This window comes from Falco peregrinus, chromosome 7 (genome assembly GCF_023634155.1).
Source record: "Falco peregrinus isolate bFalPer1 chromosome 7, bFalPer1.pri, whole genome shotgun sequence".
Classification (NCBI taxonomy): domain Eukaryota; kingdom Metazoa; phylum Chordata; class Aves; order Falconiformes; family Falconidae; genus Falco; species Falco peregrinus.
Window position 1 is genome coordinate 76,287,574 of NC_073727.1, and position 19,447 is coordinate 76,307,020.

Here is a 19,447-nt window from a genome sequence, read left to right on the forward strand (position 1 = left end):
AAAAACACTAGACAGATTTGATTCCAGTATTAAATAATGATGAATGCCACTACCTACCAACTAGGCTTTGTGCCTTTTATCACAAATCCTTTAATGGTCCAGCCAATTTTGAGCCCATCCTACTGTCTACTTTTCCAGTCTGTACACCTCATCTTGACAACAGCATGACTCTGGGAGGTCATGTTAAAAGCCTTGCTAAAGTTAGTTGCATCCACTGCTGTCAATTTATCCACAGAGCTGGTTAATTCATGATAGAAGGCTACCAGATTGGTTAGGCATGATTCACCCTTGGTAAATCCACAGTGACTGTTTCCAGTCACCTTCTAGTCCTTCATGTTCTTGCACACAGCTTCCAGGAACATTTATTCTATAACCTTCTCAGGGACTGAGGTTAGGCTGATATGCCAATAGTTGTGTGAATCCTCAGTGCCTTCTCTGATACCTATACTTTGTCCTCATCTACTCTTGGGTCATTGTACCTCTTCAGTAATCACAGGTGTGCAGGCAAAAAAGGAATATTCCTTCTGTTGCTGGAGTCATATGTTTCCAGCATCCCCCACCCTGAGAGTCACTATCTGCTACACTTCTCAGCACAATCTACAGCTGTCAATCCTTCCTTGCATTATGTGGCTCAGAATTTTTCCTCTACAGGCTGTGTGGAAGACCTTATTGATGTCCTGCATTTATCCTCTGTGATGGTATGCAGTCTACTCACCTTTTTCACAGACAAGGTCACCATCACTCCCACCCCAGAAAGAAGTAATGTCTGCAGACCAAAGCCTGCATGGCAACACCATGCTTCAGGAGTACTGCCTACATCAAGGCTTCAGTTTTGCTTTGGGTATTTTCTTCAGCTGATGCTGGAGACCACACTGTAGCACATGACCACAATCATTACATGGACATTAGTTGTGAACATAGTTCTAAGAATTACCCTCAACAACCAACAAGCCTCCACTCCCTGCCCTTTAAAACCTGTGCTTCCATCTACCAGATTTATATCTGCTCCCCAAGCAGCTTCAGCTGAGTAGTTGCTTGGCTCTCCCTTATTAGCAGTCAGGTGAAGACATGGTATAAGGGCACTCTCCAAACAGGAAACAAGCAAAAGCCTCTAGAAGCTGTTCTTCACTCAGTACAGCAGTCTGCCAGAAGATGTTGCTCAAAAAAAGGAGGATACTAGGAGATACTTCCTACAGTTCATTTGAAAAGCCTGGAAACTGCTATGACAACTGGTATTTCTGTGTTAGCTCTTCTGCTTTCTGTGCTTGTAGTCCTTATGATACATAATTACTATATACCACTTGTCTTTTATTTATGAAACTTCTTGCTTTCTACTTTCAAATCCAGTATGCTTAGTTTATTTCCTAGAATAAATATCATTTAAATAATTTATTTTCATCATGTGTTTAGTAGATGTGTTATTTCTTTATCTAACAAATGTTTAAAAATATTAATTCTCAGACTATATACATTTTTTCATTCATATATGTACTTCTTACAGTATTTCAATAATCATTTCATACATATGATTGCACTTTTTTCAGTTCTGTAAAGTAGGCAGATATTTCCATACTCATTGTTGTGTTTGTGATTGCACAAAGCAAGATATTCTTCCAAAATGAAGTGTAAAATTGAGCTTATTGACAATTGAAAGAGTAATGAAATTTACTCACAGGCTTTGTAATTTAAAAAGTAAAACTATCCTATTACATCAACATAAGAATCCAATCTTAATGTTCAAACTATTTATGCATTGGATTTGAAATAACTTGTATATCTTCTTAAATTTCTTGCTTAAAAACATATATAGTTCTTATAGGGACAATAATTTTAACCACTTCTTTTTCTTATCCATTATAAGCAATTATTTCTGTCCAAATACTAGCTATATAATGGTAAAAGGAACACGCTTATTTGACATGCTAGAACAAGGTTTAGTGCAATGTAAGTGATGTAAGAGTATGAAAAAATGCAACTAAGTACTATCATTTCATATTTTACTTGCTACTTTCCAATCAGATGACGACTAGTTGACCCACAATAAAGAAAGCAGGGAAAAAACATCTACATGTAGTCATACTATTGTCGTGGTTTAACCCCAGCCAGCAACTAATTATCACGCAGCTGCCAGTTCACATTGGAGCAGATTTTCTGGCCAGACTAGTTGACCCCATGGGAAATGGGAAGGAAATTCATTAAGATCTGCACCCCATGGAAAGGGCTCATGTTGGGGAAGTTGGTGGAGGACGGTCTGCTGTGGGAAGGACCCCACAGTGGAACCAGGGCAGAGTGTGAGGAGCTTCCCCTGAGGAGGAAGGAGCAGCAGAGATAGCGTGTGATAGACTGATGGCAGCCCCCACTCCCTGTCCCCCTGCACTGCTGTGGGGAGATGACACAAGGTATAGAATTTGACAGTAAAATTGAGCCCAGGAAGAAAAGAGTGATGGGAGGAAGGTGTTTTAAGATTTGTTTTTTATTTCTCATAAACCTACACTGATTCTGATTGGTAATATTAAACCAATTTTTCTAAGTTGGGTCTGTTTTGCCCATGACAGTAATTGGTGAGTGATCTCTCCCTGTCCTCATCTTGACCCAGGAGCCTTTTGTTATATTTTCTCTCCCCTGCCCAGCTAAGGAGAGGAGAGATAGAATGGATTTGGTGGACACCTGGCATTTAGGCAGGGTCAACCCACCACAGCAACCCTTACGGTAACTATTGTATAAATTCTTCCTGGGTTTTTTTTTTTCTTTCTTTCTCTTCAGCATGTCATAAGAAACTTAAAAAACAACTTTTGCTAATAGAAAAGATGGGAACAAAATCCTTTATGTTCATGAAAGGAAGAAAATTATTTTTTGTGAAGAGTTAGAAATTCAGAATTCCTCAAAGATTCTGGGGTGAATACTACTGACAGTGTTGACTGATTTGTAAGACTCTTCATGCATCACTTTGCAAGGCAGGACTTCTGGTACACAAGTTAGATTTTGAAAACAAGTTCTGCTGATGCTGGCCATATAGCAATTGTAGGAAATGCTTAAAGAATACCTGCTTGATCCTTCTCACTTTTCAAGCAAAAATAAATGACTAGTTAGCTGTGTGCTTATAAAAACTATATTTCTTTCTTGAATCCCACTTTTCACCTAAGTATCACCTGATTTCTTACCTGGTAAACAGCTACAGTAAAATTCACCAATCAAATCATGACAACGGCCTCCATTTTTGCAGGGCTTGAAAGAACATTCATCAATATCCGTGGAACAGTTTTTGTCTGAAAGAAAAGAAAATTAAACATTAAAACTATAAATCATACTGGGTTTGGGAAACTAGAAAAGCAACTTCATGGTGCAGCTGACAACTGCATAATTTAACTTTTCCAGGTTGGAAACACTATTTCTGTTTGACAGCTTTAAAACTAGAGTTATTCACAGAACATAGCTGATAGTTTACAAATGAAATTTTAAATACATATGAGATACAGTTGCAAATACATTCTTTGTGTATTCTAGCATTACATCTCAACATCATAATTACTAGAATTATATGCCACATTTTATAAACTATTTTAGAGATCTAATAACCTTAGTAACAATAAAGGAAAAACATTTCTCAAAGTTTCTTTTATATTTAGATAAAGCCATTTATCAGATCCCAACAGAAAACCACAGATTCATTCAACTATTTCTCTAATTTTTTTTCTGCTATTAAAGAGATTTAGTTGAGCTGTAATTCAATTTAATTCAAATCTGAAACAACAAAATATAGGAGAACATATAGAAGACCTATAGTGGAGAACATTTACAAGACAATATAATAGGTGCTTTGTGCAAACAATTAACTCCTTGGGTATCCCAATCAACAGAAAATCAACAGTCCCTCATCTTTCTACTGTGTGCTGCATTCATTTATAGTAAGCATTAGTCTGGTATAAATTATACTGAGTTCTTTCTGATCCAAAATGGACCCAAAATCGAGGGACACCTATAGCAATTAAGAGCTCCCATGAATACCATAAGCTAATCCAGTAATAGAGAGGGAAAACTCTAGCTGACACTGATGTGAGTGAGCAGAATGGTTGCTGGTATTCTACGCAGAAAGCAAAGGAAGGATCCTTGTATCACTCAAATCAGATATACCAGGTAGGTGATGGCTCCCAGGAATTTCAGTCTAAGGGGCTCCTGAATTAAAGGATCATGTGGGCTTTCTTTGGTTCCCTCTTGGATGACCAGAGCTTAGACAATTGTAGATTAATTCCAGCAATATATGCATGGCTGGCAGATGGTGTCACCCAGCAGTTATGTCTTCCTTAACTGTATGATGTTCTTTGAGCTACACAGGTAAAAATAGAATCTGTGTAAAAATCAAATCCAATGGGTAGGAGAGAAAGTGGCGAAAAGATAGGGGAAGGATAAAAACCCCTTCTTTGTACTGTTTCTCTAAAATAATTATTTAGAAGAGGCTTTAAGGGGAAGGAAGATGAAGCTTCTAGAAAAGGATAATCATAGAATCCAGGTAAGACTTAAAAAGTAAGTGGGAAGTGTTGCACACTCATAGGTAATTTCCTGTATTTTATGATTCACTACAGATCAAAAATCTAGTAAAACCAGTTGAATGAAAGCTGAGATTTTTTTACTTTGGGTTTTGTTGTGTTTTTGTTTTGTTTTGCCTTTTTTTTTTTTTTAACTTATCTAAATAAATAAACAACTACCAGAATCCTTGAACACATAGGACTTTGAGTCCTTTTACCTCCCAAATTGTCATTTTGGAAAGAAATCATTATTAAAAAACACAAAGATTTTTGAATGTGCTGTTGGAAAATTTTTCATGCAATAGTGGAAAAGGCAACTACAAACAGGTTTTCTGGGATTTGATTCTAAGCAAAAGGGAAAAGTGGTCTCTGAATATGAAGAAAGGAATGTCAGTAACTTGGGTGAGAGCAATCAAGATCCATGAGAAAGGAGATGACGGGATTGAACAAAATAATAACAAAGGAATTCAGAAAAATTGTAAAGAATGCAGAAATTTTTTTAATGTAAAACCTGATGAGAGGCTGAACTAAAGTAAAAAGGTAATTAAGAAAGTTGCTGCTTGCTTTAAGTACACCAGTGCGACGAGCGAGGGGAAGCACGCGGCCGACTCAATATGAGTGATAAAGCAAGCTTCGATTTATTACAGCGCGATTATGTCTTATATACAGTTCCAGTTAATTATGCCTACTAGTCATTTGTTGATTGGCTAAGCTCTAAAGGTTACATTTTCATACGTCCTCCTACTTGCGGTTTCAGCGGGTCCGGGTTACGCCTTGTTTCTTCATACTTGCTTCCTTAAAGTTGTTTTTCTGCTCTGTGCAAGGTCAGTGTTTTTCTCAGCTTCCTTATCAGCATGCCTCAGCATAGCTGCAAGGCCTGCTTCAGCTAACTTACGCTAACTTTGTTTCACAAAGATCTTTAAGGGAGTCATGGCCATGATCACACAGCCATTCTGCAACACACCAGGACAAATTATCTTCTTTTTTGGGGAGAAAGACATTGAGTATTAGGAGACAAACTGGCCACTTCCTGGTTTTCAAAGGATGAAAATGCCCAACTAACAAAAAATGGGTCGAGTTGCTAAGAATAGTACAGTGTAAGTGTGTAGGCAGGAAATCAGACCAGCAAAGGCACTGAATAAGATGGAGCTATCATGGGATGGTCAGGGTAACAAGAAATCACACTGTATTAAACATGAAGGAAAGGTATGGTTTGCTATTTAATGGAGAAGGATGGCTTCTGATAATGGTAATCATGCCAAATTATTCAATGTTTCTTTTGCTACAATCATCAGTAGAAAGGCCAGCAGCAAGCAGATCATTATCATAATTGATACCTGTGATTAAAGAGCAAAACTTCAGTGCTGAACAGAGAAGGCAGGCTGGAGAATTGTCAGATGAGTTAGATGTTCAGATATGCTAGTCTGATGATCTTCAGCCTTGGGTACTAGCTGTTTAAAAACTCAGTAGTTTTCTTTGTGAACTTGTGGAAGATAGGTAAAGTACCTGAAGACTCAATAAACTCAGCCTTTAAAAAGGAGTAAAAGACCAATAAACTCAGCCTTTAAAAAGGAGTAAAAGACAGAGCAGTGAAATTATAGATCCATTTGTGTAATTTCATTTCCTGGAGAAATTATAGGAAAAAGTTACTACACTGATAACTTGTAAGAGCCTATAAATATAAAAATATTTATAAAAAACTGATCCATATATAAGCAAACCAGTTCCCTTCTGCACTAGAGTTACAGGCCTTGTGGATTAAAAAAAAAGTAAAAAAAAAACCAGTAGCATGTCATACTCCCTGATTTCACTAATATTTCTGCTGCTATCATGTGAAAGCCTGATAATTGGACTAGATACGAACTACAGGAAAATATTATCAAATGAGTAAAAAATGTTGGAAAGCCATATTCATACATTGGGTTAGCAGTGGTTTTACTACCAAACTGGATGAATGAATTGCACAGATTTTGAAAGAAGTCTACTGTCTGTCTATTTCTACTAAAGTTTTTCGAAAACAGCCTGGAAGGCAGACAACAGAGTAAGATTACTGGTGGCAACACAAAAAGATACATTGGAGGATAGGATTAGAGTTCTTCATAAATTTGTACAAATTGGAGTTTGAAATGACAAATGTTATGCAATCGGAACAAGTAGAAGATATCATAATACAGCAAATCAATCACAACTTAAGTAGGAACAAATTCCAGAATTTTGTTAAGTCAGTTGATGTGCTGGGATAAATAAAAAGGAACATAGCCCGTCAGAAGCATAAAATAATGCTTCCATTCTCATCTATCTGGAGTAAAGCTGCATTTGGAGTGCTTTGCACAGTGCTGTGAGCTGCATTCAAGAAAAATGTGGGCCACATGGAGACAGTCCAGACAAGCATGATAGGAATGACAGTACTTGAAAACCTGATACGTTTATCTTAGGATAAAGAAAAGGAATGGGTCTGTAAAGTGTAAACAAGGAAGATTTGAATAGAAATGTGATGACCATCATAAAATAAGAACAAGCTTTTGCAAATATCTTTAGTTCTCTGTGTTCATAGCAGACAGGGTAAAAAGTAATGCATTTAAACTGCAGTGAAAGTCGGATTAAATGGTAAGGAACTCCTAATGATTAGCATAATATCACACTGGAAAGATTGCCTGAGGAAAACAGGGAATGGTGTTGGATTTCTTTAAGGTAAGACAAATACAAGTGAGAAAATGACATAGTATAGTATATGTTTTCTGCTGTGATGAAGGTGGACTAGATGATCTTTAGAGTTTTGCTGTAGTGTTATGATTATTTACAGGGCATACACACCATTTATAACACTGAAGAAGGTCCAAAGGGTTTTATGTTCATGTAGTGAGTTTGCCTCCTGGCAGACTAAAGGTCTTAAGTTACTTGGTGTGTGGTATCAGAGCGCCCACTTTGGAACCTACTGCTTCTATCCAAACCTGTCTTCACTTTGTCTCTCCATCAAAACACATTCCTGTATTAGATAAGACAGAGGTGAGTCCAAGCATGTGGTAGGCAAGAAAAGCAGAGGATAAAAATATTATCACTAGAAGGCAGAGGCAAACACATTCTTCATGTGCACCATAAATGAACATGGTTAAAAATACAGAGGGATAGATGGAAAGTCCTACTCTTACAAAGAGAGCAGTACAGCTTTTGGCACATTCAACCTATATTCACCCCTCTAGCCTTTCTCATGAGAAAATCATAATGAGACAAATGAGCCATTTCATACTTCCCTGAGCCTCTTTTTTGGTAGGTGAATGTGAAAAGCCCTTACTCTATTATTTCAACACTGACTTTTAAACAGACTCTGCATTTCCACTGACTTCCATTCCTGTATCTCCCTTCTGCAGGAGAGCCAGCACATGCACTAACTGAAATGTTGTGATAACTTTTGTTTAGTTAAAAAGTACATTTTTCAATGTCCTGCAGGTCATTTCTGGTCACTTGCAGCTGCCAGATACAAGCAAAGGAAAAGATACATAAGTCATAGCTACTAACTGCAGCTGAACCGTATGTGAAGGGACAACAAAAGGGATCTGAAAAGGACTGTTGAACACCTCAGCATGTAAGCCCTATTGCAGTGCTGTGAGAAAAAAAAATATTCTCAGATGTATTTAAAAAAAAAAAACAAGAAAGAATATTGATGTGTAAAACACCTCTACATTAAACATTGACTACAATGTTCCATATTTAAAAATAAGTGGGAAGGATGCAGGAAAAGCTACACTATTTACTCAACAACTGAAGAAAGCACGCTGTCGGCAAAGGCTTAAAGAGCTCCATCTGTTTCATTTAGAACAAACAAAAACAAGAAGTGACTTGATTACAGTGTATAAGTGTCTTTACAAAGAGAAAATACTTGGTTAGCAAAAGACACTTTCATTTTGTGTGGAAAAGGTAATGAGATGCAATAGCTCCAAGTTGAAGACAAAAAATTTAAATAAAATATTTAATATAAACTTCTAAATGATGGTGATTACCACTAGAAAAAAATGCCAGTGAAATTCTGACTTCTTTTCATGCATTCAAATCAGGATTGAATGCTTTTGGATTCATTGTGTGCTTTAATCAAAACTAAGTAATTAGGTTCAGTACAAGGTGGTTAATGGGCAATTAACTGCCTTCTGGTATACAGACCTAATGTAGAGCATACATCCAGCAATCTATGGGTTGTTACAAGACTTCCAGAATAAATTTGCTTATCCTGTAGCCTTCTATGGGGCTTTCTGGGGAAACCATCAAGACAATTTTGTGAGCCAGATATTTCTGTGACAGCAGTAGCCCACCCCAAGGCAGCTGGGCTCTGTAGAATCATTGTCATCATATGAAATGTGAATGTGCTGTCCTTGGAGGTTCTGGAGGTTCCTAGGAAAACTGGCTGTCAGGTGCTGCTTTGCTGCTATGCAGTTCTGTCTCTTGCCTGACTACAAAAGTGCCAAGGAAAAAAAAAAAATCTTATAAAAAGTGTATAAACAGCTTTAAAAACATCACTTTGCATTTAGCACTTTCCCCCCTTGTTCCTCAAGACTCCTCAGATCCGGGCAAGCAGTATTATCTGGTCAACTTACTTTTCAGTGAAGTGAGTTAAGCTGTGGGGTAATGTCCCTGCTATCACACTGTAGCCCTGCAGCCCAGTAGGTACAGCATTGCCATTGCTAGTGTCAGGCTGCAGAGCTGCTGTCAAGCTAACAGCAGAGGCCTCAGGACTTGTCTAGTGGCCAGGTAGATCTCGCTTCATTTGTTTTAGTCTTCCTTAATTTTGTAAATTGTGTCACGTTATGCTTATTGTTAATAAGACGTGGACAGGAATAAGCAGTTACGCTGTATAGAATGAACTAATTACGACCCTAGAGCCACGTTGCAGCGCAAAAGGGTACAGGGGCAGGAGCAGAGGGCTTGGAGCTGCATTTGTAGGATGGTACTGGGGACTCCAAGGTTATTAATAGCTCACCTGCGGCCGGTTACTGGTAGTGAAGCAAACACAGAATCTGGGCAAAAACAGTTTTAAGGATAAAAAATGGACAAAGAACAAATGCCTAACATACGTAAAATGTCTCAAATACAGAAAAGTCAGTTATAAGGAATTACAGAACTGAGGAAAAGAAAGGTGTAAAAAAAAAAAAAAATCAGGAGAAAGGAAAAGGCCAAAGAGTGTAGTCAACAACATACTGAAGATGGCATCAAATATGGGTACTACTTAGTGCAGTCATACTAAAACTAATAGTCTCATGCCTTTTGTAGTATGACTTAGTCAAAGAAAAGGGTACCCAAAGGTAAATTGTTTCACTGTATATAATTTAGTAACAAAACCCCTGGTACAATGCTAGCTAGTATTGCAAAGGCAGTGTTGAACGACAGACTTTCTCCAACATCAATGATTCAGTGGATTTTTTTTCAGAAGAGGAACTGGCTGCTATAAAAAAAAACCCTAGAAAAAAACATTCTTATGTAAGATGCCACTTCTGTTTCTCAACTTCATTAACAAACTATCTGGGAGGGATGGAAAATATGCACTGGAGAAGCTGGCTGGAGGCAGATTTTCTTTTGTCAGCGTTAATTCACTGATTGCTCTTGTCATAAAAGAAAGTTTAGTCCTAACAAGTTAATTGAGGCAGTTATAATAAATATCTTGATGCAGTTGGAAATTCTGTCTTGATATCCATATGTTATGTTTACAGGTGCACTCAGATGTAAAAAGTAAAAATTGTGCTCACTGTTCTGGCATATTACTGTTCATAGCATGATGGCATCCATGATCTTAACTGCTTAGAACATGAATAGAAGACACATGCAAAGAACAAGAGAAAAGAAATAGTTTGTGGGAAAAATATGGAGTTAAGGAAAAATGTGGTTGATTTCCCACAGTAACTTAGGAAGACTAAGAATTTCAAACATTTTTTCCAGAGTCTTCTGTGTGTACTTTAATCACTGTATGAGCTTTTCTAGACATGATTGCTTTTCATGCTTTTCATTTTTTATTTGATTAGGATCTTCCAGCAACTGACAACATTTTTTTTATTAAAAACCAAACCTATTCATATTAAATGATTGTGTTCCAATTTATCTAAAATTAATTAAATACACAGTCACACCCAGAAATATATTCCTGTATGTTCTATATACACTATATTATGCATGACAAGTAACGTAACTATTGAAAAAAACCGAAAACATTATATCTAAAATAAAGAGGAAAAAGTTAGGTACAAAAATAATCTCATTACTCCACCAGTAGAACAATGATAAAGTAAATCCCATATAAGTTAATTAAATTTTTGTTTGAAGATTTAGCTTATCTTTTTCAGATGTTTCAAAATGTTACTATTCACCTTCTACAGGAAAAAAAATCATGTTCCGTATTTGCAGACAGAAAACTACTGAAGAAATGAAGAAATGTACCGTTTGATTTCTCACCCCATCTCCATCCCCCCCCCCCCCCCCCAAAAAAAAAAAAAAAAAAAGCAGAGGAGACTTTGCTTATTTTTTAGATGACTGGAAAAACATTGCTACTGAATTATAATTGATTTGTTTTTCTTTCATGCAATTCAATAGTTTTTATGTATTAGTTTATAAAAATCCTTATGTAATGTAATTTGCAGCATGATGAAACTTAAGCAGAATTTTCTGCACTCTACTGATCTTTTTTTTTTTTTTTTTCCCACTTAGCGTTCTAACCTGAATTCCTTCCAGGGGAAGCAGGTACACTTACACATGACGTGACAATAAACATTCTCTAATAACCACAGAAATACTTATTGAATACATTTCCATGTATGCATAAATAGTGTTTATTTTCCAGTACATTAAGTCTGCATGCCCAGCGGTAGGAAGCTTGCCCTTGGCAGCCCCGCTTTCTGGAGCATTTCTGAAAACCAGCATCCCATCGGCACTGCCCCAGCTGAGCAGGGGGAAAGGCCAGCAGCCTTTTGCTGTCATGCCACCATGGCCCCACTGTGAGCCAGAGTTCTGCTGGCCAGAAGCCAGGGAAACCATCCCCCCAGCTTCAGTCTGCAGCTTCCAGGTTTTGGGTTGGTTTGAAAAACCTTAGGCTTTGACTAGACATCAGGCACAGTCATGTTTACATAAACTGGGTCCTTAGGGGACACAAGAGAAGAGAATACCTGGCTTCTGGGCTGCTCGGTAAGGGCCATTGACATGGAACAATAATCTGATGCATGAGATGCAAGAGAGACTGAGTATCTGCTACTGACTCTGAAGATGGGTAAGTATCAATAGATTTCTCAGGCCAGTTCTTGCCTTTGAATCGTTGAGGACAGGACTGAAGATGATTAGTGCAGAACAGAGGATGCTGTAACTTGATGATTTTAAACTGTGCAGTGGTCCTGATACTAACTAAAAACATCTGGGTCAGCCAAAAGCTGCCTAAAATAGAACAGCTTTTGCAGACTGACTGAAAACAAAGCTTAGAAAACTGTAGAAAAAGAATGCATGGTAAAATATTTTTGAAAGCACAGTAAAAGGTGTCACCTTTTGCCTCATGATGGAGTGAGTTGATCTAGAAGACACTGCACATCCATTTATAATTTTGGGTCTCAGATGTTCAGTGTTGTGGGGACCACTTGTTTAGCCACAATAGCTACTACAGGATTTTAAAGCACATAGGGTTAGACATGCCAAAGGAAATTATATAAAAAGATCTTCAGAAAGCATATTAAAGAACTTGCAAATTTATTTAGTGTGCTGTGTAAATCCTACTTATTAAGTCAACAGGTAACTGATAGCAGATTTTGCCTGTTGATTCATACTGACTCATGATAATGATAAACATGAATGAGACACAGGCAAAACCTAAAACAAGGACCATGTTACACATGAAGAATTCATAAGGACCATGGTATGAGAAAGTCAGATTAAGGATCTCATGCATATAAATTACAACAAAATTCAGTGTTAAGTGCTAAAATAAAAATCACTTTGGAATCATGTTTTTTCTACACAGTGTTCACTGGTGTCACCTTATTAGTGTAGGAATCACTTCTACACTTGAGCACACGTGCACAGTTTTGAAGTACATTTGATCAATAATATCTTCTAAAATTCAAAATAGGCAAAGGATTTACAATGGACAAAATGTAATCCTGTCACGTATTTGAGTGTTAAATTAATTAAATTAATTAAAACAATCATGCCTTCTCATCCCTGAACATCCACTTAGAAAATTCTTGGGTTCCAGTTACTTACATTGCTAGGGAAAATCCAACCAAATAATGAAAATGGTCAGTAACCGACCATTCATAAAATTGCCTCATCCTTCTGTATCACTGGTGAATTCAATACCAGACCACCAGATTGATGCTTTGATTGATGGTATCTACTACTTAAGGTACTAAGGGTGTCCTACAGTTTGATATTAAAATTCCCTACTTCACCTATCTTCAGGTTCTGATAAAGCCCAGAATTAGCAAGTCTTTTTCTAATTTTTGAAGCCTGCCAGGTTAACAGACCTGGGCTGCCTTTATCTCAACTGCCAGACACTCTTGAAACCCTCTAACTGGCAAAATTGAACAAAATATCGTGAGGGAAGGAAGTGGCAGTGCCGCCATCTGTCCACTTGTGCGGTAGCTCTTTACTATGGGATAATTACAGTGGTCCTCTGTATGCCAGCTCCCAGAGGAGGGCATCTGAGACCGAGCTTCGATTTATGTGACATAGAGAGAGAAAGCCTTCTCTTTCTCAGGAGCTGCTTCTCTCTGCATGCCTAGCTTGCTCAGTGTAAAGGCACCTCCATGCATCAAGTTGCAAAGCTGCCAGCAAGACTCCCTGCTCCTCTCAGGACTCTGTCAGGTGTTTTGGGTGTGCCTGTCATGCTCCCTCCATCCAGGCCTGCTCCCTGCTGGATGCATGGTATCACCTCTTCCCAGCTTTGCTCCCAGGGAAGGAACAAGTTCCACTGCCTGTGGAGCACCACAGCCAAGGCCATTCAAACAGACAGCTGTCTCCCTCCTGTCCAACACTGTCCTTCCAAGAAAGCATTCATGCACAAGGTGTGCAACACCAAAATAGAGTGATGCTGCCAGGCACAGAGATAGCAAACAGCAAGGCAAGCAAACAACTAGACCGGAGAAAGTTTACGTACCCGAGAAGCTTGGATGCTAAAGCTAAACTTTATTTGGAAATGCCTTTTAACATGCTAGGAAAACAAAAATGTGTTTGAAAAAAAAACTGCAAAGAAGAAATCAGCCCTGTATATTTACAGGATTTTTTTCAAATTTCACTTCCTTGATCAAGTCTTATCAGGAAAATACAAGATGTGATCAACAGGGAGTTAGAAGATCTGCTGATGAACTTTCCAACTTGTGCCTCCATGTAGTCAGGTCTTACAGCTGTAGCCAAGTAAATACGATTTTTGCCCTCAGCAGGGGGATTCCTGGTTGTGTCCTGACCTGGCAGTGCAGGGCTCAGCCCCACCATGGCCTGAGCTGGGTGTCACTGGTTTAACCCCTGCACTGAGGCCAGTGACCACTGCTCCTCTGCTCCAGCTCCAGCTCTGGGGGTGGCTCCTCTGGGGTGGAGGTGTCACTGTCACTGACTGACAAACCATAGCCCTTTGCTTGCATGGGGCTACGGTGGGGGTGCAGAAGAAGGAGACAGGCTGGATGAGAAAATGTATGAAAATTACTCCAGCTGGAACCCTCACTAAGGAGGAAGAAACCCCCACCAGGAATATCACCTTTCTCTTGGGAAAGGGCTCAAGATACTAATGGTTAAGGCTTAAACTCCCCCAATCCTACTTGAAATCCTACTTGAAAAGACTGAAACTGCCAACTGTAGGACCCAGAAGAACATTGGAAAGTTGAACATAACACCAAAGAAAATGGGTATATATTAGTAAGTTTTCTGGTATAACAGTTTTGACTGTGCTGTTAATGGTGCTTTGCTACTTCATTATATAATATGGGTTTCTACACTGCTTAAATATTAACTGGATAAACAGAAAATTCCTATATATACGCTATGTTTCCTTTTGCACTTAAAAAGGTTTTGAGTGTATCACTGTTACTACGACAAGATCTTCTTGGGCCATTTACATCTAGAACTCAGAAGGACATCAAATATTCTTTTATCACTGTTTGCTTTTTTTAGAAGATAGAAGCTCACATATTTAGCATTTTGCATTAAGGATTCTTTTTAGGGAGGTTGAAGCAGTTGTTGGAAGGCCTGGAGACAGCAGACCTAATGACATCCACAATGGCTGACTATGCATTTTCTATACAAACAGCGTGAGCACAGAGCATATTATTCAGTGAAATCAGGAGGATCCTCACTTCCAATTCCAGTCAGTAGACTGGCTGATTTGTTTCCTTGTGTGAGCTGTCCTGTCTCACAGAAAAGCCAGTATGAAGTGAGAACAATAGCACATTCAGGAAGAAAAGTCTTTCACACAGGAAAGGCAGGTGAAAATAGAGCCTTTTCATAATGGCCTGTTATGATGTCATGTGAACTTCTATGACTTCAACATAGACCTAGAAGTATCCCTTAAAAGCTGCCCACAACCCACTGGTAACTGTCTTACTGTTGACAGATCTTGACTCCTTTTTATCTTGGAATGAACAGATACATTAGTGGCAAACTGTTTACATCAGTATAAATCTAGGATAAAGTGTTCCTTCTAAGGAGAACATGCCCTGTTCCAGGCTGCCTTGGTGACACCCACACATTAGTTTATAGTTCTGGTTCTTTAATGTGGCTTCCATCATATCCCAAAGTAGTGTAGCTGTATTTTCAAAAGAGCAGCTTTTTCTCCGTTCCCTAGGTCAAACTGACTACAACCTACTACAGAAAAGGTAAATGTTTTCCATTTTGACCCTTGCAGTATAGCAGTATGTTTTTAAAGTTCCTTCTTTTAAAATTATGTTTAGAAGTTAAAATAAAAATGCTTCTATTTACGTGCACAAATACTTTGTAATTACCTCCATTATTTTCATGATTGACACATAGTAGGCATCTACTATGCAAGCTTATGACGGCAAAGCCAGTTATCAAAGATAAAGGAGAATGTGATCTTGTAGGATATAGAGCACATTTCAGTTTTGCAATGCTGAATAATATTAGAATAGGTTGGCACAAACCAAGCAAAATCACAGACGTCTGTGGGAACTGTACCTATTATCACTTTGACAGATTCTAAATCTCTGTGTATCATCTTACATTCCTTATGTCCCATCTGCCTGTTTTTAACCATCAACAAAACATGTATGAAGTGCTCCTTAACAGGATGTCACTGGTGTTACTATTAACCTGAAATACCCTACTTACTTCCAACTTCATTTTGTCTCCTCATCCTTCGTTGCTTTATGTGCAGCCTTTCATTTCTCTATAGTAGATCTCTATCATTTTTTCTTTCCTCTCCATTGGTAACCACGGATTTTGAGCTCTCTGTATATATCTGTTTATCTTTTTATTACAACACCCACTAAACTGTGCATAAGTTCTGAGACTGCCACTGCTTGTCTACCTGTTAACTGCTTATGACTAATGCTGTTCCATTTGCCTCTCTGAAATCAGCAGCTGAAAGGCAGCGTGTTCCAGTCCCTGACATCTCAGTATATTAGTTGTTAAGATGGCATATTTTTCAAGACAGTTTTATTGATTTCCCCATGATCCTGTTAGCTGCTTCTGGCAGAAAGTAGGGCCATGAAGACTGCTCCTGATGCAAGAGCTATTTTCTTAAACCTGTTAGACACACAAATACTTAAGCAATTTACAAGCTATTTAAGATAAGGATCTGATGGCATCTTTCTTAAAAAGAACAAAGTGTCCTCCTGCTAAAACTGTATTATCATTTCTATCTCAATCAAGTATGGCTGTGATATGGTTTTCTGAAGACAAACAGCACCAGCTATAGCTATCATTACTCACCTATTTTTTCATAGACTAGGTGTTTCTGAACACTTTTTTTTTCTAGGCAAAATGCAGTTTTACTTTCCTTCAATTAATCAAACTGCACACATGCTGCTTTCAATTTTTATCATATTAATAAGGAAATTAAAGCAGATAATCAATAGAACAGAACACTGAGTTGAATTTAGTTTTATTAATGCTAAAACACTGAACAAAATGCAGTTAAAAAGTCTGTTTTAGTTTCAGAAAAGGAAATAAAAAGTTTAACTATTTAATGTCTTTTCCAGATTTAAAATAAATCTTACCAGTGAATCCTGGAGGACAAACACAGCTGTAGTCTGCAACCAAGTCTAAACAAGTTGAATTGCTTTTACAGAAGCCATAAGTGCACTCATCAAAGTTGATTTCACAGTTCAGACCTTCAAAACCTTGGTTGGAAAAAAACAGAGAGCTATGTATTAGTCTGCTGTATATGTGCCTTCTTTTCTAAAGCATATCTTTGGGTCTCTTTTTCTAAAAAAAGATGGATTGTTTGCAATTTAGTCTTGTAATAAAATTGTCTTGAAGTCTTGTTGGAGGATCCTTCTAAAAGCTTTTTCTGCATTGTTATTAATATGAAAACACATTTGACCATCAAATATACTTTAAAAGCAGCTAATAATTGAAAGAACAAATTTAAGATTCAATATTTTCATTAATCTAGTTGAACTTTTTGTTTAGCAGAGACTTAAGAATCTATATATCTTCTGCCATTTTGAGAACATTGCAGGCAAAGGCAAGTGATGCTGGGATTTGGACATTTGACTATAGCTTTAAAAATCTCTCTTTAATTCTCATAGTTACTTCTCTACTTTTTCTGTATTTGTTTCTTGTGTCATAGTGACCTTTAGCAAATTCAGAAGTCCAACAGTGTTTTTTTGTACTTGAAATTGCTGGAGAATGTCCATTCCAATATCTGACATTTTATGCTCTTGTAAATGTATTCTAATTCACGGTCATGCTACAAAATGACTATCATTAGTGCTGTCACAGGCCATGGCTGCAGGAAGACCATGACTAATGCTAAGCTATCAGCACCCTCAGTGCAAGGCATATTCCCATAATTTCTCAAACTGACCATGGAACCAATTTCCACTGATCCCTAAGTCATTAAACTTTGGAATTACCCTTAGTTCATTAATAATATATACAGTAACAGTTCTCATTTGCATTTAGAGTTTAATCAGACCCATGTCTGACAGGTAACAAGTAAGCCACAAAATCACCAATGTGGATGCCAAGAATTATTTTTCTATAAGGTGGTCAGGCAGACTAAACAGCAGAATGATCTTTTCCAAGCTTAATTTTCAGCTGCCATCTAATATCTGTTTTGGCTTCTAATTTGAGCTTGCTAATGGCAGAGGCTGTACTTATGAGAATTATTTGTAGCAATTTCATATTTTTTATGAGTTTCTGAACTTATTACTAGAATGCTTGTATTAATGTATAAATACCTAAAATATTGTAAGCTATGAAATCACCTGACCATTACTCCATACTTAAAAACCAGTTTTATGTGAAGATTAAAATCAAACAAATATAAGATCATTTAAAATGCAGAGAAAAAATACCAGGTTATAAATCACAACCTTGACTTTATTTTTAACTAAAAATCTAACTTAAAAAAAAGCATACAAATATTCAGAAGAAACCCATTTGTGAAAGTATTTCAGAAAGACACTGTAATTTTAAATCTTTTAAAGCATTTTACTTTAAGTACTTTTTTTCTTGAAACCACTCATTCATTCATTCACTTCAGATAACACTGAGCAATGCGCATTTTTTAAAGAAACAGACCAAAAGTGCTGAAAATCACATTATTTTTGTCTGCAAAAGTTCTAATAGATTTTTGTATGGAAGATATATTACAGTCATTATTATGGCCATTGTAATTTTCTTACTATGTTCAGTCATAAAGCTGCAAGTTAGTACATCAGGATAAAATATCTTTGTAGGTTTATTGATTACATTTTCTGTGGATTTCCCATCCTGCTCATTTGTGTTTTCTCCACTCCTTCAGACTTTGCTAAAATCATGAGCTTCTGTCTGAAAAAAAGTAGCGCTTGCAAGTATATCTGTGTGTATTCTAATGAGATGCTTGTTTTATTGGGTGCCTTGGTGGACAAAGATGCAAATGAGACCAGAAAAGAATGAATAACCTACATAGAAATAAAATCTTAACAATGGGTTTGAAATCTGTCAAGAAGATGTTTTGCAGACTGCAGGCAATTTTGAAAATTGTCAAAGATAATAAAAATAAATTATTTTGAACAACTTACCTTCAGGGCAAAAACAATCATAGCCGTTGACATAATTCTGACAGACAGCACCATTCAAGCAGGGAGCTGAATCACATGCATTCACTTTTATTTCACAGTACTGGCCTGAAAAACCTGCAAAGGAAGCAAGATGAGCTTTGATTTTCTTCATCTTTATGAGTTCTATTAACAATGATTTTCTTCATCTTTATGAGTTCTATTAACATGAAACTTTTATTCCAAATGTTGTTCTGTAATTTAAACCAAGATGTGTTACAATCCATATTCCGCTGAAAAATTAAACTGGAAGTCAGAGCTTCTGTATTTTATTTACAAAGAATGAAATTTCACTCATTTCTTACTTGATATTACAAATACATGTTTTTATTGCGGGAATAAAGCAATAAATGAAGTAGGCAGTACTTCTAGAAAGCAAGATGACATTCATAGCAGTATGCAAATGATATATAGATCTTCAAATGTTTTGCTTGTATTAGATTCACTTTAGTATTTTTATGAGACCTTTTTTGAACTTCGCCATGTTAATATGAGAGACAGTACATCAGTTATCTGTCATCCATTGTCTAGTGCTTTCTACTGTGGAGAAGAGCAGTAAAAAAATACAGAGTGCAAATATATTGAGGTGTAACAAACACATGTCCATGTGAGTCAGGTCTTCAGCACATGTAAAGTGCACAGCTTAATTACAATAGATGGGGATGCTGTATGTGTTACTAAAAAGAAAGA

The 19,447-nt window shown here is 37.2% G+C and overlaps 1 protein-coding gene across 1 annotated transcript in view; it reads right to left on the reverse strand.

The window, feature by feature from the left end:
* Nucleotides 1–19,447, reverse strand: part of EYS (eyes shut homolog) — an 871,402-nt gene that overhangs the window by 623,423 nt on the left and 228,532 nt on the right. The window contains exons 12-14 of the mRNA XM_027787807.2: nucleotides 18,722–18,835; nucleotides 16,709–16,831; nucleotides 3,162–3,266 (exon numbers count right to left, since the gene is read on the reverse strand). Of these exons, the coding sequence (XP_027643608.2) occupies nucleotides 3,162–3,266; nucleotides 16,709–16,831; nucleotides 18,722–18,835 (342 nt within the window). The remainder of the gene's footprint in view (nucleotides 1–3,161; nucleotides 3,267–16,708; nucleotides 16,832–18,721; nucleotides 18,836–19,447) is intronic.